This window comes from Aspergillus sydowii (assembly GCF_001890705.1).
Source record: "Aspergillus sydowii CBS 593.65 unplaced genomic scaffold ASPSYscaffold_2, whole genome shotgun sequence".
In the NCBI taxonomy this organism is placed as follows: domain Eukaryota; kingdom Fungi; phylum Ascomycota; class Eurotiomycetes; order Eurotiales; family Aspergillaceae; genus Aspergillus; species Aspergillus sydowii.
Window position 1 is genome coordinate 1,288,757 of NW_024467860.1, and position 25,730 is coordinate 1,314,486.

A 25,730-nucleotide genomic window follows, 5' to 3' on the forward strand; every position below is an offset into this window, starting at 1 on the left:
CGTACCGACCCTGAGAAAGCTGAAGCTGAAGTTCAATTTTTCATTTCTTGCAAACTACAATATATCATCATAATTATGGCGATCAGTATTCACTTATGTGAACAATTCTTCACAGGCAAGATGGTAGCTAGATGATATGGAAACAAGGATTTTGAATATTTTACAATGAACCATCGGGAAATCATGAAATTATCAACTTCAATTGCAATTCGTAAGATATGTGCATGTTCTGCAAAAACAAAACGAAACTCGTAATCTCAGCTATGTACAAACCTCCACAATTCCCACTGCAGCAATGCCGCATCGATGATAATAGATAGATTCGATCTGGCTCGGGGTAAGATTATTCGTTAATCCACCGCTTATTCGGGCATCTCGAGCACGTAACGGCCGGCAATCTTTCCTTGTTCTGTGTCTTGTTAGTACAACCATGCAAATATAGAAATAAGTGAGTAACTTACCCATCAACTCAAAGATCTTAGGAAGGTCCTTCAGAGGAGCGAGCCTGAAGGGCGCCTTAATCAAGCCGCGGGCAAAGAAGTCCAGAGCCTCGACACCGTCCTGCTGGTTTCCGACGTAGCTACCCTTGATGGTGATCATGCGGACAACAGTGTTGATAACAGGGGCCTTGAGGAAGGCGTCTGGGGGCAGACCAATCGCGACAAGAGTCCCGCGGGAGCGAACATACTCCGAAGCCTGCTGGAAGGGCTTCTCGGAAACAGCAAGCAGGATGACGGCGTGGGCGCCGAGGCCGTCGGGCGTGGCGGCCTTGACATCTGCCACGACGTCCTTGGATTTGGTGAAGTCGACGAACGTCTGGGTTTGTTAGCATCTGCGCATATTCCATATCGATAAGTGCACTGGTGGGTGGTAAATTACCTCAGTTCCGAGCTTCTCACACATAGCCTTCTTCTCATCACCACCATCAATAGCGATAACCCTGAGCCCCATCGCCTTCGCATACTGCTGCGCAAGCGAACCGAGACCACCACCCGCACCAACAATCGCAACAGTCTGACCTGGACGAACACCCGATTCCTTCAATCCCTTGTAAACCGTAATCCCAGCACAAAGCACCGGTGCAGCCGCATCAAGCGGCACACCCTCAGGAATCTTCGACGCATGCGTCGCCTTCCCCAGCGCATACTGCTGGAACGTCCCATCAACCGTGTACCCAGACAACTGCGCATTCGCGCAGAGCGGGGTGTCGGCTTGTCTGCAGAACTCGCACTCCCCACAAGACCCGTTCAGCCACTTAATTCCCGCCTGGTCGCCGACCTGGAACTCAGAGACGAGCTCGCCCTTGGCGACGACAATACCGGCGCCTTCGTGGCCGCCAACGAGTGGCATTTTGACGGGGATGGGCCAGTGGCCCATCATGGCGTGGAGGTCGGTGTGGCAGACTCCTGAGTAGCGGATTTTGACGAGGATCTGGTCCGGCCCGGGCTTGGGGACGGGGATCTGTTTGTAGACGAGGGGGCCGCCGACTTTTTCGGCGACTTGGGCCCATTGAGTTTGGGGGACGGACATTTTGGCGGTTGAAAGATGAGTAGGTAGGTAGTTCAAGCGAGGGTTTGTGAAACGTGAGGTCGAAACTGAGACCGAGGGACTTAGAGACTGAGGTAGTTTGATGATTGAGATGGTGAGACTTGAATCGACGACGAGGGCCCTTATATAGTCCTCAGCCCATAGGAATGGGGTCTCTGGGGTAAGGGAGGCGCGGCGGGGCTTCTCGTCTCCATCCTCCTCTCACGTTCATCTGGCGATGCGATTCGGGCCACCGGAATGGAACTAGATGTATCAGACCAGACTTTTTGGTCTCGAATACACAGTGAATGCAGAGGCGTGGAGGGTTGCGGGGAAAGCGTTGCGGGGATGATCTGGGATGATCCAATGCACGGCCCTCTCACTCTGTGCGGTGCTGGGAGTGTGCGGCTCCGCATGGTCCAGAGAGAGACGCAGCCGATGCGGAAGCCGATCGTCAGATAACTAACTCAATTCTCAAGTGTCATTTCGGAGTCACAGACGCCGAGTTCAGATTCTGGTCGGGCTGTCTGTCCCGCTTCGTGCTCTCTTCTCTGTGCACTCGGAACTGCCCCGGTTTCTCCATCAGCTCCATGTAGAAAATTCATTGCAAGGCGTAACTTTTCGGAGCGATCGCTTCCAGTCTGCCAGAGCACTTTTGCTGACATTCCTTTCCGCCGAAGGTCAAGCTCTCCGAGAAAAGGTGACAGGAATCCCTGCCTTCAGGGTACGAGCTTCGTTGGAAAGTTGCATTCTGAGGACAAGCGAGTCTGGCAGCGAGATAATGACTCCAGTGAAGAAATGCTTCATAGTCTGTTTTTAAATCCCCAGGAGCAAGGACCTTGGTAGAGACTGGGTACCCGGGTAGAGGGCTAAATGGAGGAATTGGGTAGACTCGATAGGCTGATTTATTGCTGAAGGCTCGAAGTCTCTGTTGTGGAGGGAGCGAATGGATCAGGGAACACTGCCTGCTTCACCAGAACTTTGCCTTGAACAACCATCTGTTAGCAGACCAGTCTTCAATATTAATGCTCCATGAAGTGTTGTTTCTGAAGTCTTTTATATTCCATTTCTCCAGAATTCTTTTGATGAAGGTTTTAAAAAGAAAAGACGATTGTTTTCTACTGATGGTAAACTCAGCTGCACACGAATAAACACAAAGTATCAAGGTATCATTAAAGTAGAAGCCAACGCCAAAATCAGAGCAAAGCAAGCTCATACTCTGCACTCCTCGCCATTATCTTCACCCCATCAGCCCCCTCATTCCTATCGCATGGGAAAAACGTATCTGACCAGCCACTACTAATCGAAATCCCATAGCTTGGCCTCCTGCCATGAATCGCACCATGAGAGTGCTCATCGTAGCCATTGGAAATCTGTGGCTGAAACAGGCCAGCCATCACCCCTCCTACTCCACGCATATCCATATCCTCTGGCGTCTTGGGGCCGGTATTCCCGCTGTCATCGTCATCCCAGTGCAGTCTCATCGTGGCTTGGTTCTCGAGACCGGAGCTTGGACTCTCGGCGTGGAGAAGGGTTGGGTCGATGAATTCCGCAAAGGCAAGGTCGTCGCCTGCGGGATTCAAGCATGAGTGCGTGGTTCCATTTTTGTGCATCTGCGGTACTCGCGCAGAGGGAGGGGGATTCTCCAGGTCGCAGAGAAGGTATTTTGGTGGCTTGCGGTTGCCGTCGACGCAGGATAGACCGATGCCGCGCTTAACGCATTGGTTACATGGTCGTTCGTTTCCTTTTAACCTGTCAGTGACTTATCTGGGATGAAGAGGTTAGTAGGAGGAAACGTACCGCATGTTTTGTGTGCGCGTTGGCAGTTCGAGCAGGACCTTCGGGCCTTTTTCCGGGGACGCGACTTTTCGAATGCGTTGGATGTGATGAGCTTTGGATCCTGTGTGCTCGAGGCTCTGAAAACTGATTCGGCCATTTTAAACAGTACGTATAGAGAGCACTTTACAAGAAAGGGAGGATAAAACGACGGTCTTTGCGAAGTGGTTATATCCCAAGGTTGACAACGTTCTTCCAGTTATATCTTCTCTGCTTAAAGACAGACCGACTCGAGGATCTCTTGCCTTTACCTTTTCCAGTCTCCAGCCCCAGTCAGTGTCTGTCATTCAAGCTTCCCACCGACCGAGATTACCTCCAGCTACCCCGGGTCCGCATCCACACACGACCAAGCTCCATCAACGCAACCAAGTCCAGCCCAGATCGCCACCCCCGGTATCCCCGCAAAAAGCAGTGCGGGAGTTGGTGCTCATCCGGACCCAAAATTTGGCCCCTGGAACGCATACGTAGCCGCATGCATGCATCACAGTCCAACCAGGATCCGTGCGGCTCCGCATACACCACCCGGACCCGCATAGCAGGAGACAACTCAACAGCTCAACAGCTCAGCAGGAGAAAAGACAGAAAAAAAGGGAGGCGATCTTCTCGGCCACAAGTCATGTGCCTTGGTCTCTCACGCAAACGGACACCTACTACCGCGCTGATCGGTTTCGCCTTGCTGGTTGCTGGGCTGCTGTCGAGCTTTCTCCGCATTTCAACCTCAACCCTACTATTGACTGCCTGCCTGCCTGGCATGCACTTGCTCCTTTCGTTCCGTTCTACCGTGCCAGTCGACCGGTTTTACTGACTAGTGAGTGCCCAGTGGGCTGACAAGTGGGTGTCGTAGCTTGAGCAGTCGCCGGCGTAGTCTCCAGAGTCCAGACGAAGTTGGGACCCCAGTTTCCAAGGGGTTCGTTACTTCACGAGAATGACCGGGGGAGGATCGTCTTCCTTTCTTCCGTGTCCAATTTAAGCCCATCGTGAAGGCGATGGATGTTTGTGATTTGAGGGTGATATAAAAGGTGCATACAGTCCCCCTTGTTGTTGGAGGCCGTAGTTCTCCGTCCTTAGGAAATTGCTCCCTAAGTCCTTGTCATATCCTTCTCCCTTCTCTTCCCTTGCAATTGCACTTTATACGATACAACATGGCTAGCGACTGCAGTCAGAATGGCGAGACAAAGGGTTATTCCCAGGGTCTTTCCACCGTCCCTACCCATGTCACTCTGTCCGCCGAGCAGTTCGAGAGGCTGTACTTGACGCCCATGACGCAGCGCCAGTCCGGTCTGGCTAAGCAAGTTGGAAACCCGACGCCATTGTATGTCTACCGTTCTATAATTCAGTGACAGATAACTGAGCTGAGTAGGGCACTCGGAGGTTTTGTCATCACCACAACTCCTCTCTCGTGCTGCTTGATGGCCTGGAGAGGAGCGACTGGAAACGGAATTGCATTCACGTATGACATTGGACCCCTACCCATTGGCATCCTGACTGATAAAACGACGACAAAAGCGGCCCCATCATCTTCCTCGGTGGTCTTCTCTTGCTCATCACGAGCATCCTCGAGTTCATCCTTGGAAACACCTTCCCATGCGTTGTCTTCGGCACTATCGGTGGCTTCTGGTTCGCGTTCGCAGCCACCATGATTCCCTCTTTCAATGCAGCCGGTCAGTCCTGAATACCCGATTCTACAGCCTTCTTTTTTTTTTTTCTCTTTCCTTACTTACATCTCCCAATACTTATAGCCCCCTACTCCTCGTCAGCAACTGATACAGGCGCCGGACTCACCAGCGCCGGGTTCATGAATACATACGGTAAGACCCAAACTAATTCACCCTCCCTTACGGTTATGAAAATCCAATCCAACTAACGACCTTCAAAAATAAAAAACAGCATTCCTCTTCATAACCATGGCCGTCCTCATGCTCATCTTCATGATCTGCGCCCTCCGCACAAACGTCGTCTACACCCTCATCTTCCTCTCCCTGTTGATGGTCTTCCTCATGCTCTCCGCCGGCTACTGGAGACTAGGCGAGGGCGAGTCCGACGTCGGGAACCGATGTGTGATAGGTGCCGGTGCATCTCTATTCGTCGCAAGTCTTCTAGGTTTCTACCTTCTGATTGCGCAGCTGTTTGACTCCGTTGGGCTTCCGTTTAAATTGCCCGTTGGGGATTTGGCTGTGCTCTGGCCCGTCCAGGGGAATAAGTGAGTTTATTTTATCTTATTTTATTTTTTTCTTGCACTTCTGTTATATATTGGGTATTGTACTCGACTGGGTACGTACAAGGTTGTTGGGTTTTGATGCTGACTATATGGAAAGGGCTGAGCAGCGTGATGTCGAGTCTACAGCTTAGATAAATATGCCCTGTGGGTAAGGTTCAGATAGGTGACTTGTTGGAACCGGCCAGATTGGAACCGGTTAGATAGGGTTGTTGGATATGAAGGTGTTGGTCGACATCTTGGTTGGACAAGGGAGGGCTTCTTAGGTTCAAAGTCTCTCTGCGGTGACCGGTGGAGAGTATATTTTTGATAATTCCGCATTTCGTTTCGCCTGATACACTGATGCGAGGGGATTATTAAAACCCCCATAGCATACATCTTTTTTTTTTTAGAAAAGCTAGTGGTGGATATGGAAGTAGTTATCCTACACTTTGGCGTGCGTTGGAATTGAGCTTATGGCCATTCTAGTGCAAACAGTGCTTTTCAGCATATTAATATTATAATAATCGCAGTATACCTTGCGTCCTCTGCCGTTCCTTCAAGCGATAAAGAATAGGAACTCTATCTTTCTACATTGGCCTCGTCAATTCGCTTCACCTCAATTGAGACATCGATCCCGAACACATAGAGGAGAAATAGGGTTGTAATTTTTATGAGATCACGCACAAGGAAAGCAGCCATTAGGACAATCTTGAAAGACATGCGACGGCGGATATGAGCTGCAAGTGAGGCGGTGCGATTAACGGAAAGTAGTGGGAGGGTCAGATCAATCTGCAGAATGTACGCGCCATCAACGAGGCCAGCAGAGACCTGGCGTTGTTCCCCGGGGCGTGTTTTGCGCCTTGAAACGGATGGAATGGTGACCGAGGTTCGCACGGGCGGCATCTTTTTAGGATCTGGACCATCCTGTTTCCACGGATTAAAGTAATGAGAAATCTTCATCTTGAGCTGCTCAAATTTGAAGAGATTCCGTGCAAGTTGCCATAGAATGCCGCTCAACGACTCTTTTCTAGTACCAGGTCGATTTGATTCGGTCCTCGAAGAGTTATCGTCATCAATTTGATATTGGTTGGTCTCTTCCCGGTTAGAGTCTACAGCGCCTCGCCGTAGAGGAAGGTTGTCTACCTTCGGTATACGAGCAGGGTATGGCATTTTCGGGTTTTTGAGCGGCGCGCTCAAGGTTTCCCAATCCTCAGGCGTTACTTGCGGAGGAAAGAGCCGGCGAGAAGCAACTTTTTGGGTTTCCCACGACTGTTTTTGTCGCGCTGGGCGACGGTCTGGGCCCCGGTCAGTGGCAGAATGCTCAACGCGTCGGTTGAAATTTTGACTCGCTCGTAAAGGTAGTGATCGAGGAGGGGTTTTTGGCAAGGCTTTCTCGTCACCTCCACTAGGCGGCTTTTCTTTAGAAGAGGACGGCTGGGCGTTCTCGGTTTCCCTTTGAAGCAGAATATCGATACCAGAAAGAAGGGAAGGCTTGGGTGGCTTCGGCGGTCTCCATGTTGCTTCGCTGCCGGAGGAAATAGAGGTGAGTGGGCTGTCGTCTGATCTGACCGTATTACCCAGTCGACCGAGTGCGCGTTTATCGGACTTTATGGAAGAAGGAGCATGCCGCTTGTCTTTCTCGCATGATCCGATTTCAGATTGATAATCGCTTTGAGATATCGGCGTATTATGTGGATTCAAAGGAACTCCACGGCTATCGATGAAAGGGTCTTTTTCGAAAGCTAAGCCCGGATGTAGTCTGGGAAAAGTGAAGAAAAAGCCGTTGTAGGCCTCATCACTGCTCAAACGACCAAGCGTGCGCGAACAATTCTGAGACAAGGATGTCGAAGCCGATCCCCGTGGTTCGGAAAGTGTGGCCTTTGCGTGCCAACCACGAGGGCTATCGATAGAATGACCGCTGGGGAAGTCTTTTCGCTCTGAGGGGTCTGGTCCTTGTGCCAATGAGGTCGGGATATTTGTTGGCAAGCCTTCAGTCATGGTATGGACCGGCGCTCGGCCGCGCTGAGACAATTGAATGATCGAATACGGTGAGAAGATTGGTCCCTAAAAACAGTCCTGACTGCGCATTCACTGTAGTGGTTAATCTCATGAGAAGACCGGGGAATTCTGGGTTGAAGCGAACTGCACCGAATTATGGGGAAAATCATGATGCGGAGTGTAGCTGTTGAGGAAAGAGCAACCAGATTCTTGAAACTAGGCAAGTGCCGCCAACTTAGATTCCAGTCGGCTGTGATCATGCAGGAAGTGTACTGTTATTGAAAGAAGCGCAGTATGACGAAAATGTCGCAAAAAAAATTGCTATAATTCTACAGGTTCAGAGTTGAAAGCGCGAGTGGATATGTACATCAGGTATCTATTTCAGAACGGCCTGCAGGCTCTCAAGAACCTATGAAAGGGTCAGCTGCGTTCGATAACGTGGCTGCTGGATTTGTAGTGACCACTTACCTCCAGCTCAATCTTGGCCTCAGCAATGTCCTGCTCGCTGCCGTTGCCGCCAGCAATCTTCTGGGCTTCGGCGATCTGGGAACGGACACCCTGAGAGTGTGAAGAAAGTAAGTTAGCCTTGTTGCCCACTGAGACCGGTTTCAAGAAGACCTACGTCGATGCTGAAGTCCTCAAGGGGGTAACCCTCAACAGCGTTGATGCTCAGCTGGGAGTCGGGCTGAACGACGGCAAATCCACCAGAAACTGCCAAAAAAGCACGTTAGTTAGATCACTGAGTCCAGACGTGTTGTTTTAATTCGACACATATCGGGTGGGATTTGATCTATGTCGGTCACCGGACGTACGGAAAAACTTCTTGCTGGCACCGCCCTCCTCCATGATTTCGACAAGGCCGGGCTTGAGCTGCTCGATGGAGGGAACGTGGTTGGCGAGGACACCCATCTCTCCGGACTCAGCGGGGATGTTGACCTGGACACTGGATGATAAGGCTTGTCAGTAAGGGCGCAATGGAAGGGTGAAGCCGGGCCGACGGGGCGCAGGCGCAGGTTCAAAGGCAGGTAGTTAGGTGACATACACGCCGGCGGAGCGGAAGATGGTCTATTAGAAAGGGTCCTTGTTAGTACCAAGGCTTTATCAAGGTGTTAAGAGGACGTCCGCCGGGAGGGAGTCGTACCTGGTGAGGGAGAGCCAGGGAAAGCTTGATCTTGTCGGAGACGGCCTCAGCGTAGCCTCTGCGCTGGATAGGCACGCGGAAGGCAGCGGGACGAGCCCGGAAAGCAGAGCGAGCGAAACGGAGGGAGCTCATCTTGCAATTGGGGGATGGAAAAGGTGGTGATGGGTCAGTCTCCCGCTTTGGACTTGGAGTTGCGAGGTGCAAAGGTCGACGTTCGGATGCCGGTTGTTCCCTAGCGCCTTTCCCGCTCACGTGACTGACAAATAAACACCTGAGGCGGGACTGCTGTACCTTTACAAGAACGTCGTGAACCTAAACTCTGAAATGGCAGAAAATGCCAGGAGACAGAAGATCTTGAGAACTGTTTTCGCGAAGGATTACTTTTACATGTTCTGAGCTTGTTCTACTTTTTCCTGTTACCCGGTTGTCTCGCCGGTCATCGGAATGTGAGCGGCTAAAGCGACAAAGACTTGCCGCCCATAATACAGTCAAGTCAGGCACTCGGCCTTGGAAATTCTCTAGTTGTCCAACGTTTATCCCAACCTTTGAGCATAATTTAACCTCGAAGCTGATATTGATATCTCAGCTGATCACGTGGTCCTTTGGTCACGTGGTTTTCTCTTTGCCTATGGTCCGGTTCTTCCATGCACTCCCCCATCATGAATCCGCGTACAAATAATTGTAGTATAAAGAAACTGGAGAGATATTGCTCGTGTCTTACTTTTCTATTATATAGAGCTGTAGATATTTGTACTCTGTCTGTAGTGTACGTGTTGATATTGGCCTGAGGATGACGCTAACCGTGCTCGGTAAGCGAAATCCCACACAAACTGACCGCCGAGCCCTAGCCGACCCTCATTTGGGCCTCAGCCATTTCCTCAGACGTTGGATAACCTCACCCGCCAACTCACATCCGTGTTTCAGTCGCGACGAAACTGTCAAGATGGCCAGTACGTTTGCCCCTCTGATATTGCTGCATCTGCTATCGAAGAAATTTGCCCCGAAATTCCATCCGGAGGCGTCCTCGAATGGTCGAAGCTCATGGCTAACGCTTTTGTCCTTTTTTTAGAGTCAAAGAACGCCTCCCAGCACCACAACAGCCAGAAGGCTCACCGTAACGGGTGCGTACGAACCGAATCCCTTTCACGTTTTGCAGATACCTCGGTCGAGAGTGGTTATTGTTTGGGTGTTGAGCGACATATCAGCATACGATCCAATACACCTCGATTCTTTATCCGCATTACACGAGCCTAGTGAAAAAAAAAAAAAAAAACCTATCTCGCTAATAATTCTTTCGTCAACAGTATCAAGAAGCCTAAGACCAACCGTTACCCCTCTCTCCGTGGTGTCGACGCCAAGTTCCGCCGCAACCACAGACACGCTCTTCACGGTACCGCTAAGGCTCTGGTACGTTGGACCGCAAAATCCATGGCGACATCAGACGGTCGCATCGAGTGGGCATTTACTAACGAACCCTACAGAAGGAGCGCAAGGAGGGCAAGCGCGAGGTCGCATAAGTCATCTAATATAGACCAAAATGAAAGCGATTTGAGCTGGTGATTGTGTCGCCTTTCTTCACGTGCAATGAACACTCAACCTTCCCACCAAGAACGTCTGTCGAACGAGCCGGTTGTCAATTAAACCAAATGGATTCGATTTCGTGACGCTTCTCCTTTGCTTCCACTTCTGTTTTGTTTCTGCTTTACGTTGCGATGGACGTAATGACCCGTTCGATTCGGATGTAGTCGAAACCCGATTCCACAACAGGCATATGTGTGTACAGCTTCGTGCTTATTTCTAATGCGCGCTTGCTGAAGGATTATTATAACGTGCCGAGAAAAGATCCCATGCCCTCCTATTACCAAACACCTTTTCTCTTTCTCCCGTGGCGAAGAGGTGCATGGACGGAGGGCTACATACTCGTAGACTAGAATAGGTGTAGTCTATGCAATGATATCTATTTTTCCGTCAAGTCTGTCTGAGCATGTTTCCGTGGTCAAACCTTATAGGAGTGGCGCAATGATACCATCTCCATTTCCACCCTACAAGGAGTGCATGCAATTCACTGCAAATTGGGCAGTATCAACCAAGCATCATCCAACGGAGATAGCTGGCTAGCCACCAGCCTTGCAGGGCTTTTGGTGTAGCGGTCTAGCGCTCCTAAGATCACCGTCATTCAATGATGCAACTCACCAAGTTTATACCCGATCCTAACCTGAAAATGTATATCGTCCTTCTAGGCCTACCATAACATTATCTTCTAAGAACTAAAAATGATATATATGCGCTCACAAGAAGAGTAGATTAGATTATAACCTGTACATCAGGACTATACGAAACTCGCCTAATAGATATCAATCAGTTAACCATGGCTAGCTCCAAGTTATTAACCGATAAACTGTATGAAACCCGACAAACAACCATCCAAACATGCATACTTTTGAAGGATTGAAATGAAAGTCTTTAGTAACGGTCCTTCATGAAATATCGACAAAACAAGGCCTTTGGTAGTAGATACTTCTTGGTAATATATGGTTGTCGAAAACAGAGAGTTCTAAATGAAGTAGGTAGAAAGAGTCCCATGGCCCCAACAACAAAACCTTTCGCAGATGGATACAGCCATTTCCGCCTCACATATCAATCCCGACCAAGTCCCGTCGGTGTTTCAATTATCTGCAGTCTCGTTATGCAACCCTTGCGTGAACGGATATGGGAATTACCCAACTATACCACTGATACTCTGTACCTATGCTATGACACCTATGCAGAAGCTGTGACACCATGAAATCCCAATTCAACCTGGCAGAGGTTGAACGGGATAGCCTGTTTTAACTGAAGGGAAGAGAGGCCAAACAGGCATCATCCACGAAGGGTACGGAGTATATGAGGCTAGTCTAGGTGCCTTGTCTTGTCGACTTACTCAAGTTGGTATGCTGACGGGGTCTTGGGCAGCTAATCAAGCCTGTTTTCGCTGGTTACTTATGAGAGTGTAGACTACGTGACACAGGCGGGGAACTAGTCACTTCTCTCAAACCAAACACAACATGCCTTTAAGGTTTACTGGGAATCACTACATCATGGACTGTCGATAGCTTCCCGGTTCGATATAGAGATCTCCGACGTTCGGAACCGGCAGTGCGGATTGATAATCCGGAGGTCAGTAGGGTAGGACAAAGCAGGGATATGACGCACTGCTGGGTGCTCGTGCTCACTGCTCAGAACCTTCGTTTCGGTCATTGAAACCATCGTCTCGAGTATGATACTCAGAGAGAATGGTTCGAGTGGTCGAAGAGAACGCAAGTGGCAAGACAGCAACCATGGCTTCCGGTGTTTGAATTGCTCGTGCCCATTCTGTCCTCCCCCAGTTTGTGAACTTTAAGCCTGACCAGTGAGTACATCATGTTCTCGCTTCATGAAACGCCGGATTGCATTATTGCGTGGAAGCCGCATCGCATCCAACGGTCACACACCATCAGCACTGCAGTGAGTGCAGCGATGCAGTCAGATAGCCCAGCCTAGCCCTCCTTAGTCGCCAATCCTTCTGACCTCAAGAGAGCTCGTGTTTCAAAGGAGTACCGGTAAAGGGGCCTACCAAGCTAGTCACGGGATGGGTTCACGTCAATACGAAACGAACACATCAAGCAGGCTATCCTTGTTCACAATCTCGATAGATATTAGGGCCCAACCTGGCTACTCGGCAGACAGACAGCGCCGCAGCATTCGCCTTCTAGTTCCAGTATACCTATCAACGCAGACTATCCCAATCCAGGCGGTCCTGCTGACAAGAGGATCACATCCCTGCCCTCGGCACCAAGCCAGAAAAAGTAAATGGCTGGCGTGTTCTTCGGCGCAGAAACGAAGACGATAGTCAGTTCCGAAAGGAGAGCCCCGAGCACCAGAAGAAAAAGCAACGATGGCACCGGAAACGCGATCCTAAGGTTTCATTTGGGCCCAACGATCGAACACGGATCAATGATCAGCGGTTTCTGCGTCTATAACGATGCTGCTATGTATCTAGATCCAGACGTTTCGCTACCAATCTGGTAGTCAAGGAGGAAGCAGTGCAAGTCTGCGTTGTTGGAAGAAAAGAACCCCGTGAGTCAGGGGGCTGGGGCACCCAATTATTCGTTGAAGATGAGACCTCTGGAGGATCAATATTGGGAGTGAAACTGATAGGTCGAACGAAGCTTTTCGAAACATGTGAAGGACGTTTTCGGTTGGAGCTTCCTCACGAAGTCCATCGCGAGAGCTGTCCAGCTTCACGCTGCTTCTCTGCTTTCTCACCTCAGCATCTGAACAGTGGACTTGTCAACTCTCATCGAGTCGGGAGGATCAGGGTCCGATTCAAAGTCTCAATTCACATCTGAGCCGAAGATCATGGCTTCTAACGAAATTTTTGCATTGCATTGCCTGCCTCACCCCTGCCAGCTGCCAGGAGTCGACTTGAACTCGGCCCAGGCGCTCGCACAGGAACGGGACGTTGAGGCATTTTCCTCGACGGCCTGCAAGGTTAGGGCCATACTTATCCAGCTGGAAACATCCCAGAGCGTACAGCACAAATGATATTTTAGACTGTTTTTCTGCATATACTTCGCAGAGTCGCAAGCCATGGATCTCTCTCTCTCCGGAATTCGGGAAACAGAAGCAGAAGCGGAAAAGAAAAGTAAACAAGCTGCCGGTCTGGCGGGTCATCCATTGCCCACTGACAACCGTTAATCCAGCATGCAGGGAGAAAGACGCAAAAGCGACGTCGGAAGCCAGGGATGCGGATGGCTGGCTGGTGTCTATAAGTTGGCTGTGGGTCATTATTATTGGTAGTATATGTAATTGTACACATGCAACATGCACTCCAGGCCGAGAGGGGAAAGAACAAGTACGTACGTCCAATACATCATCGGGATACCCCTCAGGCATCGATCAAACAATGCGAGTGCGACAGCAACGGCTGGCTGGTATGTGGGCGGGAGACACGTGGTAGTGCTCAACTGTCGAGTCGACAAGTTCGAACGTTTGAGTAGTTCGTGCTTTGACCTCCTGCTATCCGGCCTGTTTACAATCATCTCGACTCCACCAAGGAAGTTTGTTAATTTGTAAGTACACTGTTTACACCGGCTGACGTGGGCGTTAGCGATGCGACGACGAACGATGCCGTCAGATGGAATGGTTGCGGGGAACTCTCAAATTCCAAATGGACATTTCGAACTCCCACCTCCCTAGCTTGGACCCTTGACAAAATCAGAATCCAGCACTACTATCGTATCAAGTCTCTGAGAAGAGAGGAGGGGAGGGTCGAAGTGGCGAGCTACCTTTGGCTTGTACAACTTGGCGAACGACAGATCCCCGTTCGAGTCGATTATTGGGCGGCCACGGACGAGGCCTGTGCTACAGAACGTGACACCAACTTCAAATCATTGAACCATCCATCCGACTCGGCTATGATTCAGAAGAGTACGGAAACACTTCTATCTAAAGGGAGAGGGGAAAAAAAAAAAATCAAGCATCCAAAATACATGATTCATACTGTGAAGTCAATATGGGAGCCCATAACATCCATCCCCAATTGTAGTATATACCCGGCCAGTCCAGTCCCGGTTAGCACTATTACCGGGCATAGGTACAGTACAAACGTACGATACAGCTAATACGTACGTAAAATACGGACTGAAAAATTCAACTACGTAGCTTTCCCCTTTCGCCGATCAGGGCATAGCGGCAGCGGGTACACTAACCTCAAAGCACCGTAGCGTAATCGAGACCGAGATCGTCCGTAGCCCAATAAAACGAGCTGAAGACAGTCCGAGCTCCCGGCGCTAACGCAAAAAGGAGAAGTGCTAGATGCAAGGGCCCACTCTTCACGTCCATGACTCCACGAAATCCTGCTCGGAAATGCCTCGGGGGGGAAGGGTTAGAATTGTGGAGGAAAAAATTGGAGAGGTGTTGCGCTTGCAACTGTAAGATTAAGATAGTAGTAGTATGTCCTGGGAAGTTCCATGGGTGAGAGCGGGAATGGGTTCAGCAGGCAAGGGGCGCAGAGTTTGGTTGGTGAAGAATTTCAAGGTTAGGGGCGGGAAGGCGAAGTTTCCTGCAAACTTTGAAGTCGATCTCTGGATTTGTTTTTTTTTTTTTCGGGTCGCGGTTGATGTGACGTTGAGTTTCCAGATGGTCGGGTTCGGTATGAGCTTGTCGATGATTCGGATATGCATGTATAATTCTCACAAAAGAATTCTCGATATAATTTGCGTAGTTGCATCGTAGTTAACTGTATACTCCATACTCGCAAGTCCAAATTCCTGTCTTGAGGTATTTCCGTGCTCTCTCATGGTCAGTGAGCTACTGTCTCAAGTTAACAAGCAGTGCGGAGAACGTCGTGGACTCTGGAAATCACAGTCCACGAAGACGACCACGATTGAGTTTGAAACCGCAGAAGCGGGGCCCCCCAAACAAGAACACGACAATCAGAACAATATTGAAAATAATAGCATCTACTAAATCTCGCACTTGTCTAATTCCCAAATAATTCTCCAGCTCGCGATCAATAACTCAATTTGGTCTTAGCTGGCCGCGCTCCGTCAACCCGAAGATTCGATTGCAACGGCGGCACTGACCGACCGATGGACGACCGTTTCACATCCGAGACCTCTGCCGGACTCCACACGCCGTCTGCCTGGCTCTGTTTCTGGCTCTGGCTCACTATGGGACTCCCGTCCGGTTCTGGTTCTGGTTCTGGCTCTGGGCCGCAGGGACCACCTCCAGACACCAGCTTCCATTGATTGGAAGATGACTGGACCGTTCATCCCTGTGAATCTTGGGTTGAGGGCAAGTGCGTTTTCCTAAAACGGAATCGTCTGCGGTCTCTGGCAGTGGCCAGGAGTGGTCACTGGTCAGTGGTCACCCCTGGAACTGGTCAGTGGTTAGTGGTTACTGGACTGTGCTGCGTGGAACTGTGGATGGGGGCCTCGTATTGCGTTCCTTGGATCGAGGCGGGCATGGGCACGGCTCAACGTCGAACGGTAACCTAAACTCCCTCGCCAATCGTCAAGTCGTCATCAATAATACTATCACCCATCAGGCTATAGTCAATGTCCGCGAGGTCATCCGAGATCTTGATGAAACCGAGGTACGGAGTACAGCTAAGGTTCCAAGGCGCCGGGTTGTCTTCCTTCTTTGTAGCTGGCTGTGCTGATCGATCTGGATCTGAGTTACAGCCTCCTAAACTATTTGAAAAGTAGATGTATACGAATCTCGCAACAGTTGACCAGAAGGGAATCATGGCGGGCGATTCCGAGATCAACACCTGGTTATCTGGCCCCCGACATTTAAGGAATCAAGAGTCAAGACGCTATAATTCCCGGCCGTTATACGTACTTCAAATTTTGGATCTGGCGCTGCATCTGCGGCTCCACCGTCAGACTGCTGCACACACCGAACCTGCCCCGTCGAGAAGGTCGGAATTAGTTAAAAAGTGGACAGCAACAGATCGACCCCGTTTCCTGAGATAGACCCGTCCTATCTTTCCCTGGTTCGGGGTATTAAGTCTGCAGGACCTGTTTCGAAGTGCTCTTGCAGCGCAGCCTCGTATATTTTCAGCTGTTTCCAGTATGGGGGTGCCTGGACCATGTGAACCTCGGAAGTTGATCTCAGCTCTCGACGCACTGAAGCTGTTGTGCCCTGTGCAGGCGCTAATACCCGATATTTCAAATCAGATCGGAACTCCCAGCGTGGACTTCTGCTTGGAGGTTCTGCATAGCGATTAGCGGGTGTATATTTTCATATTTTTATTGGTATTTTCGAGAACGTTGCTGTGCGGCGCTGCCCCAGCCCCAGCTGCCCCAGTAAAAGCGCATCTCAGCGATAACGGTCAGGTCGTTGAGCCCAGTTGAGGCTTGGCCAGTGGCGAAGGACGGGGGAGCGTCAGCAGCTGTCTGTGATGAGCGATGGGCTTCTCAGTGGCCAACAGGGCTTCACACGATTCCCTCACGCGTCGAGGCAGGCGATTCCCCGAATGGCCAAGTCCCAACGGACGATCGCGGCCGGATCTCAGTTCTCGATCTGGAAACTTTGCCTCCGAACCGTGGGTCCAGCGTCTTTTCGAATCATGAAGCGAGAAGCGAGAAACTCGCTTCGGTGGCTGTCCTGTCCAATGTTCACCAGTCCATCTCAGTCTGACTCTGTCTGCAAGAGTCTCGGCTGCTTGGCTGGAGTGACCCCCCTTTTGTTTGCAAGACCCCCTGGGACAAGAATAACCGTCCATGTTTTGGATCCTGGAGGCCGAACGATTTGTCTCGGTCAACATGACTCGCCATCGCCCAAAGTTTCCCGCTGGCCGGGCCCGTGCTCATCCACTTCCATACAAGGTGAAGGCACTCTGGCAGACTGTGGGAGACTGAAGGGGCCAGGCCGATGCATGAGAAGGATGACATTCCTCGCCTTGTTATGCACCAAGGCCTCGAGGGTGGAAAATGGAAATCGACTGGGCACCGCAGGGCGGTTCGCACCACAACGGCCCATCGATCGGCGGCTGATGCAGGCCAGAAAGACTATCGAATTTGATGGTCCAAGACATGGGATGTGGTGCATCATCATCTTCTTTCCTCTGTGGCGACGGCGAGTCACGACTCACAACCTCTTGTGCTAGACCGGCGAGTCAGGTTGGGAGGCCAGCTGGAGGAGGCGAGCTGAAAGGATTCTGAAGTCCGAACCTTTCTTCCCGTTTTATTTTTTATTATATTTCATTTCATTTTTGGCGCGAGGCGAGGCCATCGTCGAACTGTGAGAGGAGCAAGACACCCGATGAATCTGAGCGAGTCGCTGCGCTGAACTGGGAGAATACCGACTTCCTGAGCAGCTGCTATAGCCCGTGTCTTGGATATCGGCCTGAAAGGTCCGTCTGCTGCATTCCTTCGTTGCTTTTTCTATCCGCGACCGATCCGTCCAGGTTTCTTTCCAGGACTTCAGGCTTCGTATTCCTGGCTTGACAGGTAGATCCGCGAGGAGCTACTGGAGAGAAAATTCGCCGTTCTTATGTTAACTTGTAAAGGGAAAAGACAAAGCTCCCAGTAAATCTTCCTCTTCTCTCCCCCCTCCTCCCAATATATAATGTATGAACCGACCTAGTCAGGACTCATGCTCGAGGGCGATGTCTCCGAACAGGTACAGTTCCAGACTCGCAGCTGCACTTCAAGTAGTCTAGTCTAGTATGCAGCTAGATAATCTACGAACGCTCGCTCCTCAGATCCGTCCGATTTGAAATCGACCTATCTATCTCATATTCCAACCACCCCAGATGGTCGATTATCACAGGAGCAGCCGGCAGCCCGGTGATGGCTACTGTTCGAGATCATCGTCGAGCTCCATGATGGCTGCTCTGCTGCAGGCCCGCAGGATGCAGACGCAGCAGCAGCAGAGCCATGCGTAATGGCGCATGACGGAGAAGTGAGGACATTCACCGGCTCCTCTTGCAAGCTGGAACCACTCCCCCTCTCTCCACAATCTTGCAGGTGGTGCATCTTCCCAGCTTCCTTCCTTTTTGAGACCCTCTCTACCCGTTCCATTTCCTTCTTTTGTTCGAAATCATCCCCTTCTTGATTGCTTCCAGTCTGCGTCGACTGTCTAGGCCAATCGTTGAAGCGTTGGCTCCACCTCTGTCGCCTCCTCCACCACCAACGCCCCTCCTCTCCCCCTTGCGTTGGGCCCTCGTGAGCCGGTGCGGACGGCGGTTCGATGCAGTCAGTCCACCAGGTGTCACGACCCACGAATCGAGGGATAGAATGGAGAATGGGGCGCTGTCAGTTCTCCCCATCTGCGCCAGGGACTCAGGAGGGAAGGGTCGGGTGGAAGTGAGGTGAAAGATGAGGTGAGAACTGAAACGAACCTGGTCTGTGTACTTACTTCTTAAACCTTAAAATTGAAGGGTTGTACAATGTTCTGTTTTTGTTTGTCTCTTCTTTTCCTTATCTTGGTATGTAGTGACTTGATACTCAGCAAGTTACTCGGTAGACTAGAGATGACACTGTACAACGACCGTGGATAGACTGTCTTTTTTTTTTACTTCGTTGGGAATGACGATGGCAGCCAGCCACACGGCAGGCTATTATCCCTCTTGGTTGGTCCTGCTACCTTACTCTTACCGAGTAGCTCGATCGATGATCGATGGATGGATGATGATGATCTGCTGCGCTGCGTTGTCTCGCCTTGCCTTGTCTCATACAGAGAGAGTCCGTCGTCATCTCGTATATGCAGTGGAAAATGGCGCTCGCTGTGTTACAGGGGTTTCCAATCGATCTTTTCTGTCCCTCACCCGTGCTGGTGAGTGAAAGCCAATGTGGCGATTTGAGTATTTTAATCATTCATACAGAGTATTGTTTCATTTTACTTGTAAATTAATAAAAACGTTGTTCATCTTCAAGTGGTACCATTAGAGAATTAGGTAGATAAATGGTAAGATAATAATAATAATAATAATAATAGCAACCAAAACCGCAACACCACAACAACCATGATGGGGTATTATTAAATCCAGACCAAAAACGCATGCATGCAACTCAATTCAATCCAACAGCATCAACATGAAAGACGGGAGGATGGATGATGATCCCAATTCAATGCTCGCAGTAGCCATTCTCCCACTGCACCTTCAGTTCTATTCCACAACACGCCAAGTCAAGAGTTGCGCAAACCCAAAATTCAAGTCAAATCAAATCAAATCATGCTTTTTTTTGCCTTCCAGCTGTCAGGCAATTCGTCATAGGATCAACCCAAAACAAAAGATAGAAATACATAGGAAAAGGTTTCTCAAGTAAAAGAGTGACAAGGGTCGGTCCTAGACATATACAGTAGTGGACGCTGCCAGAACATCAAATGGTCAAAAAAGAAATTCCAGTAAAAAAAAAAAATACACAGCATTTATATAATGCAAAGAAGAGAGTCGTGATCGTTCCGTTTGGCGAGGGGCCTTGATTAAATAGTTCGCTTCATTCAGTTCAATAGATTGTCGAGGCCCATTCGCGAGTCTCGCCGGGATTCGATCTTCTCTTCAGAAGAGAGCCAGTAGGGTTTTGACGGTTCGGACAATTTCCCTGGGAAGTTGGAGGAGAAGTACAGTTCGTCTGATGTTTGCGGCCGCGGCAGCTCAGCATATTGATACCGAGTGTCCATTGGCACTGGAAGAGGGAGGAGCTGTGGCGAGGAGACGGTGCGAGGAGAGGAAGAAGAAACAGAGTTGTGGTCAGAGACCATTGACGGTGGTTCAAGAGACGGGGCGTTGGAGATGTCTGAGAAGGCAGGCGATGTCAAGGGTGCTTCGACAGGCCGGTTGAGAGCAGGAAGAGTGTAGAGGGGAGTGAGTTGGCTGGAGTAGGTCGAGGCTGTTGAGCAGGACTCTCTGCGAGAAGGCGCGGACGATTTCGTCCAGGAGGTAAAGGGCCTGTCGTGGGAGATGGACGGGAATCGAGAGCGGAGGATGGGACTGCTGGCCAGCGAGGCGCGGTGGTATGGCGGCTCGATGCGGCCGTTGGGAGTGCGAGAGTGAGAGTGAGGAGAGCTCACGGTGTGAAGGCCTCTGCGCTTGCGGTTCATGCTGCCGTTCCACCAGTTCTTCACAGCGTTGTCGCTGCGGTTCCCAAGTCGCCGCGCAATCTCCGCCCAGCACTTGCCCATCTCGCCAACCATGCGTTCAATCATCAAGCCCTCTTCCGCGGAGATGGGCTCGCGGTTCAATGAGGGTTTCNGGTTCTGGTGGAAGCGCTCCCGGCACTGCTTGGGGGAGCGGTAGTGCATGTGTTGAGAGATGCGAACCCAGTTGTTGGGGCCTTGCTCGCGAACCAACTGGAGGAGCAACTGGTCCTCTTCAGGGACCCAAGGTCCACGACGGTGAGTGGGGGCCATGGCGGTTTGCGGTTTTTGTTTGTGATTTTTGTTTGTGGTTTTTGGCTGTCTGGATATTGGGTGTTAGAGCGGACTCAAGAGGTTTGTGTTGCGAGGAGTGGGGTGGGCAAAGGAGAAGACGTCGGGAAGCAGGAGGGAGGGCTGTGAGGAATGTGGCGGGCAGCGGAAAGCTTACAGTGGGGGGAAGTGTCGTGATGCGGGATTTCCTCGAACGAAGTTCAATTGGGGCGGAGATATCTTTGCCAGTCAGGATGACTTTGGGATGTTGTGAAGAAAAAGTGTTGAAGAAGGAGAAGTTGGGAGGTAGATATATGGGAGGGGAAGGGTGATTAACGCCGACGCCGAAGTGATAGGCAAAGGTCTATAAGAGGGCCAGGACCAGAAGTAATGACGACCAGGGAGGGAGACGAGTCAGAGAGCAATGGATGCAGCTCCACCCGTCCAGCACGCTATGAGGGAAGATCTGATCCAAGATCTTGGAGCTGACAGTTGTCGGAGGAATAAATAAGAAGGAAAAAGGGCTAAGGGCCAAAAGGGACAATAGACGATTGACCCTCATCGAAAATATGAAGAAAAGCATTTTTCGAAATGCCCGATTGGGATTTTTTTTAATCAATTATTTTAGGTCTTGTAACGATTTACGCCTTGGTATTATTGAACCCGTACAGTGTGTACTCCGAAATGTACCCGGGCCCACCACAGGACGCACAAATTCTTAGCGATTGGGCTATGCAGGTCGCAGCCCGCCGCTGGCCATCCATGCGCAGAGAGCATTCGATAGCACCATGAAATCATGACTGAAGAAGCCCATCTCGATCGTGAGTCGTTGCGACTGCTGAGGTCAAGGTGGGGAGGCCGACTAAACTCAGACAGGCAGTGCAGTGTCTTCTTTGGGTAAAGCCACGACCCAGCATGACAAAAAAATGCCATTCTCTGATCCCACCCCTCCCAAGAAAATAGTGCTGCTTTGGACGCCTCCAGAGAGTACCACCGGGCGAGAACATCGACTAAACGCATGCCGCGTGAGGGCAAAAGGGCAAAAGGGCAACGAAAAAGCAAAGAAAGCTCCTGTCTTGCTTTGAAGCGCTGGCGTTTCCAGATCGTGGGGTGATTTGCCACTATATCGCAAACTGGCATAGATCAGAGGATCAGTTGTCACATCAGTAAGCCCACCGACGTGAAACGAAGAGAGAGGGATATTTTTATTCCTCGCCCGCCAAGTTCATATCGAATGTTGATGATGAGGCTAGGGCTGGGTTAATTTGGTCTCAAGTACCGTAATGCAAGATGCATGCACGCAATATACAGGAGGATCTCTACGGGCCCTCGCGGACCCCGACCGAGACGTCGTATCCAGCTGAAAGGACACCATCGAGATGGGTGATCAACGGGCTGGCATGGAATCAGTGGGGACAATATTCAGGGGAATAGTGTGCAAGAAAGCAATTGTCAAGAGAGAGCGGTCCCGAGCACCAGGAAGGTGTGAAGCCATACAGACTGTTATTGGGCAAACCACAAATTAACCGCGACTGGGATGGGAAGAGCGAACAGCTCCGAAGAGACCAAATCATGTCAAATAATAAACTACTTTTTGTGGCCTCAGAGCCATTCTCCACCCATCACCAGCGATCCCCAGGCTAGCCACCGCACTACCAGGGAAGGATTGGCCAATGCTTTCCGAGAGACAGGCCCTGACAGAAAACCGGGAGCGGCAGAAACGGTCTGGGTAAACCTAATAGGGAAATGCTGTCGAGGCGACTCAGGCGAGCGACCGGGGTCACCCTGGTAGAGGCGGGGAGCGCCGACCAGAATATATTAAAAGGAGTGCAGAGTGAGGCTTGCAAGTGAGCAGCTGCCAGAACCGGAATTCGGAGTCCGGAGTATATATCCTGGTGTGAAGGGACGATGGTGCATCAATGATAGACAGCGGAACGTCCGAGGGTGTGCGCTGAGTCTGACCCGAGAGAAAGGATAGCGAGGCCAGAGTGGGCAGCAGGGCCAGGCAAGACAAGAAGGTGGAGTCCACCCGAGAATGACAGATCTTGCGTGCATTGACGTTGGGAGCTAGCGGGCAGCAGCCGAAACGAAGTTGCGGTCGCAGCAGGCAGTTGGTATGGCGGAATGCGAAGCTCAGCCAGCCATGGACGCCCTCCTCGCGAGAATGAGCACCTGAGGTTCCCCTTTTCCCTGGTGAATGCTGGCAGTGGCAGCAGCTGGAGACTGCCACTCGCTGGCGCTTCTCAGATAGAAACCGTTTGGGCGACGATCATGATTGGCGCACGCTAGTGCTTAGCGTTCTCCATGATTTGGAATCTTTTGACTTCACTCCCAGTCGGGCGGCGATCGACGCTCTGCAACGCTCTGGAGAATTACGGATGCTGGGACTGCGAGTCTGGGAGACTGCTTCCAACTAACTACTGAGTGTTCATTACGCAGCAGCCGAGGCACATGCCCGGTCAGTGCCAACTGCAACTGCCAGTGCCAGTGCCAAGTGCCATCGGCATCCAACTCTGAGATCCTGGATAGAACCCGAGTCATGGTGATGCCTCGTGTTACGTTCACTAGTCGGCGCATCGCAGCAGCTGTGGCAGGGAAGGAGGAACGGAAAGAGAATACTCTAGGAAATAATCTTCCTCCTCGCATCCTGCCCGCCAGCCATTGACGATTCCACCGTCGCGGTCGCACTCACGTTGATTCTGCAGGGACCACCCAAATTCTGGCTCCAGATCCAGCCCGCCTCAAAACGCATGGCGGGTATATGACAGATCGCATTGTGGCCGATCACGCCCCCTTTCCAACCGTCCACTCCTGCGCCCGGCTGCGTCCTGGTCTCCTGGGATTCTGCAGATTACTTTCTTTCGGCACCGCTGGAATTGTGGCGGACACGCGGTTGCCCCTCTTCGCGGACTATTGAATCTAGAAACCAGGATCCCCTCACGATGGCACCCAGATGATCACGATAATAATAACCGTGGTGGCCTGGTGGGTGTTGCCCAAGGTTACGTCTTGTACGGCCGGCGACGACGACTCGGGGACATCGGGAACCTCCCGCAGCTTCGGCCTTGAGATCAAGATGGTCAGGTTGTAGTACTAGATTGCCTTGTCCGTCTCTCCCCTTTGAGAATCTGCTGCGATTCTGCTCTCCCAGTTCCCGCTGTCTTGGAGGCACAAGCAATCCTGATTACTGAACACTGATAGGCACGACTCTCGAAACCTTATGCGAGCCACCGACTCGACTCTTCTTAGCGTTCGATCTGATCGTGGCCATTTGATAGGCCGATCTGGCCTTCCCCGGCGACTCCTTGCTAAATAGTCGAATGTATGCTTTTTTGAATTTTTTTTTCGCTGCTGCCCAAATATTTTCCAGAACTATTGACTGCACGCACAACTGAACGTCGTCTCAACATCCCAACAAAGTAAATACACGTTGTTTCAGAGTCTGGCGCAAGATAAAACCACCGCGCAGACAAATTCGCTTCCTGCGACAAGCTAGTGCGCTGCACAGAACAAGCGCTGGCCATGGCCTCAGTGGTGGTGGATACTGAGGACCGATCCTTAGTTCCTTCGCTCCGTCCTGTCAAACTGACATCGCTTGCCGGGACCTGGCAGACGCCCTCGTTACGTCCAATTACGCAGCCTGGTCAGTTCCAGCTGAAGAGCGGTGCGGGAGGGCCTGGCGCCGCCACGAGCTAGACGCCGTTGGGCCCGTCCGTCGCCAAGTGGCACTTTGCAGAAAAGGGGAACAAACCGCGAAAGGGAATAATGGAACCGATCAATAATGACATTATATCGTATATTTTGATTAATTCTCGTTCAATACGCCAATCTGCCCCAAGCTAGTGCAAGAGCACGAACCCTCCCTAGAATGTGTGGACCACTGGGCGTGACAGGAACAAGGCGAGGCAGGCTTCGCAGCCCCCAATCTGGAGCGCTGATTGGCGGCCAATTTAAGGTATTTGTCATTCTGGAATCCTGATTCCTGAACTAAGCGTCTTTCGGCAAGGATAGCCGGTCCTTCAGCGAAAGTTTCGGATTTGATATCTCTGCTTCGCACTCCACAGTCGAGCCTAGTCCTTCTTGCAACGCCCCGGAACATTAACGACCAACTGACTGAATCCTGAGGTGACTGGTAACAAAAAGATCTCCTTCAACGACCACGCCTCATCTCCGAATTGCGCCAGACGATCTCCGGCCCGACTTCAAATTAATTAAGCTGCTTTCCCCGGAGATGCTCGGGGCATGACAGGCTCGTCACGGCTGGCGTCAAGATCTCGATCTCGCCAAGCTTCCGAATCGGGAAAAAGGAGCCCTGTCTGGCACCGATGGCAGTTAACGTCAGAGCCTCTTTCACGCTTTCATGTCTAATGATGAAGAGCTCTCTCCATATCGGCACATTTGACTGGATCACCCCTGCATCCTTGGGGGGAGAAGTGGGCGCGACTCGCGAGGCGGCGGCCCCATTATTGGCACGTATTACATTCTCTTGTACCTGAGTCGTGGAGAGTTGACAGCTCATGTGCAGTGCATTGTGGACGCATTGTGCACACTTACAGAACGGGGCATTTATTCATCAACTATCGAATCTTGGGCAGGAAAATTAAAAAAAAAAAAAAATAAAAAAATAAAAAAAAATTCTGCTTGCGACCATGTTGGCCTTGAGTCTGGCGGTGTCAGATGTCTGTCATCTGAGTTCTCCTTGTGCGACCATGCCATGCGACAACGGGTGCTCACGATCTCGCCTCGTGGTACAAGGCACTACTGGTACAAGACACCGTGGGCAAACGAAACGGACGTACAGGCACGTACATACATACGGAGTACACCGGCCATGATCACCATGCATATTATCATTTCCCTAGGTTCAACAATGCTCTGCCGTGTGTCACTATTTACGGGAAATACTTCCAGGCGAGTATACATCCAGTAAACAACGGGACCTGAGAGGCCCAGAAGCTTCCCGCGGCTCAAAACGAACTAGGAGCTTGCGAGGCCGCGGCGATTGGGTCTCAGGAACCGACAGTCAAGACAACTATTGATTCATCGCTTGAAGCGCAGTGGAGTCCCAGCCGAAACCTCGAAACCTGAGCTCAGAGCTGGTCCATTGTTGCGGGTTTTGTTGAACCTGAGGCAGCACTCCCTTGTAGGGCT

At 51.0% G+C, this 25,730-nt stretch overlaps 7 protein-coding genes across 7 annotated transcripts; 3 read left to right on the forward strand and 4 right to left on the reverse strand.

Moving 5' to 3' along the window:
* Positions 1–362: 362 nt before the first annotated feature.
* ASPSYDRAFT_145159 (zinc-dependent alcohol dehydrogenase) lies at positions 363–1,530 on the reverse strand (the record flags this gene model as incomplete). Its single annotated transcript, XM_040841502.1, has 3 exons — positions 363–409; positions 462–816; positions 880–1,530. The coding sequence occupies 3 exons, from the start codon at positions 1,528–1,530 to the stop codon at positions 363–365; spliced, it is 1,053 nt and encodes a 350-aa protein (XP_040705972.1).
* Positions 1,531–2,586: 1,056 nt separating this feature from the next.
* ASPSYDRAFT_40776 (Zn(II)2Cys6 transcription factor domain-containing protein) lies at positions 2,587–3,902 on the reverse strand. Its single transcript, XM_040846148.1, has 2 exons — positions 3,328–3,902; positions 2,587–3,271 (listed from the first exon to the last, which is right to left on the reverse strand). The coding sequence occupies exons 1-2, from the start codon at positions 3,461–3,463 to the stop codon at positions 2,724–2,726; spliced, it is 684 nt and encodes a 227-aa protein (XP_040705973.1). The 5' UTR covers positions 3,464–3,902; the 3' UTR covers positions 2,587–2,723.
* Positions 3,903–4,505: 603 nt separating this feature from the next.
* On the forward strand, positions 4,506–5,567 carry ASPSYDRAFT_85864 (transcriptional activator of ethanol catabolism AlcS; the record flags this gene model as incomplete). The annotated part of the gene is made up of 5 exons (XM_040851574.1): positions 4,506–4,675; positions 4,724–4,813; positions 4,870–5,024; positions 5,103–5,171; positions 5,251–5,567. 5 exons carry the CDS (start codon positions 4,506–4,508, stop codon positions 5,565–5,567), a joined length of 801 nt encoding a protein of 266 aa, XP_040705974.1.
* Positions 5,568–6,139: 572 nt separating this feature from the next.
* Positions 6,140–9,206, reverse strand: ASPSYDRAFT_195567 (F1F0 ATP synthase subunit delta; the record flags this gene model as incomplete). Its single annotated transcript, XM_040843716.1, has 6 exons — positions 8,700–9,206; positions 8,601–8,623; positions 8,371–8,501; positions 8,181–8,269; positions 8,027–8,116; positions 6,140–7,624 (listed from the first exon to the last, which is right to left on the reverse strand). Exons 1-6 carry the CDS (start codon positions 8,829–8,831, stop codon positions 6,140–6,142), a joined length of 1,950 nt encoding a protein of 649 aa, XP_040705975.1. The 5' UTR covers positions 8,832–9,206.
* A 436-nt stretch (positions 9,207–9,642) lies between these two features.
* Positions 9,643–10,216, forward strand: ASPSYDRAFT_55092 (60S ribosomal protein eL29; the record flags this gene model as incomplete). Its single annotated transcript, XM_040848976.1, has 4 exons — positions 9,643–9,649; positions 9,769–9,820; positions 10,004–10,106; positions 10,181–10,216. 4 exons carry the CDS (start codon positions 9,643–9,645, stop codon positions 10,214–10,216), a joined length of 198 nt encoding a protein of 65 aa, XP_040705976.1.
* Positions 10,217–19,408: 9,192 nt separating this feature from the next.
* On the reverse strand, positions 19,409–21,069 carry flbD (putative MYB family conidiophore development protein FlbD; the record flags this gene model as incomplete). Its single annotated transcript, XM_040846149.1, has 2 exons — positions 20,758–21,069; positions 19,409–20,631 (listed from the first exon to the last, which is right to left on the reverse strand). A coding segment is annotated over exon 2 (904 nt), but the record flags the coding sequence as incomplete, so codon positions are not given.
* Positions 21,070–24,618: 3,549 nt separating this feature from the next.
* ASPSYDRAFT_618244 (uncharacterized protein) lies at positions 24,619–25,651 on the forward strand. Its single transcript, XM_040850037.1, has 2 exons — positions 24,619–25,048; positions 25,105–25,651. Exons 1-2 carry the CDS (start codon positions 24,905–24,907, stop codon positions 25,507–25,509), a joined length of 549 nt encoding a protein of 182 aa, XP_040705978.1. The 5' UTR covers positions 24,619–24,904; the 3' UTR covers positions 25,510–25,651.
* The last annotated feature ends 79 nt before the right edge of the window (positions 25,652–25,730 follow it).

What these genes read in the sequence shown, in the direction of transcription:
- ASPSYDRAFT_40776 (XM_040846148.1), bottom strand. Translation starts at nt 3,463, where the DNA reads ATGGCCGAATCAGTTTTCAGAGCCTCGAGCACACAGGATCCAAAGCTC. An exon ending in ACGCGCACACAAAACATGCG is followed by an intron (nt 3,272 to 3,327) that starts GTACGTTTCCTC and finishes ACAGGTTAAAAG; the next exon opens with GAAACGAACGACCATGTAAC.
- ASPSYDRAFT_618244 (XM_040850037.1), top strand. Translation starts at nt 24,905, where the DNA reads ATGGCAGTTAACGTCAGAGCCTCTTTCACGCTTTCATGTCTAATGATG. An exon ending in AGGCGGCGGCCCCATTATTG is followed by an intron (nt 25,049 to 25,104) that starts GCACGTATTACA and finishes GCTCATGTGCAG; the next exon opens with TGCATTGTGGACGCATTGTG.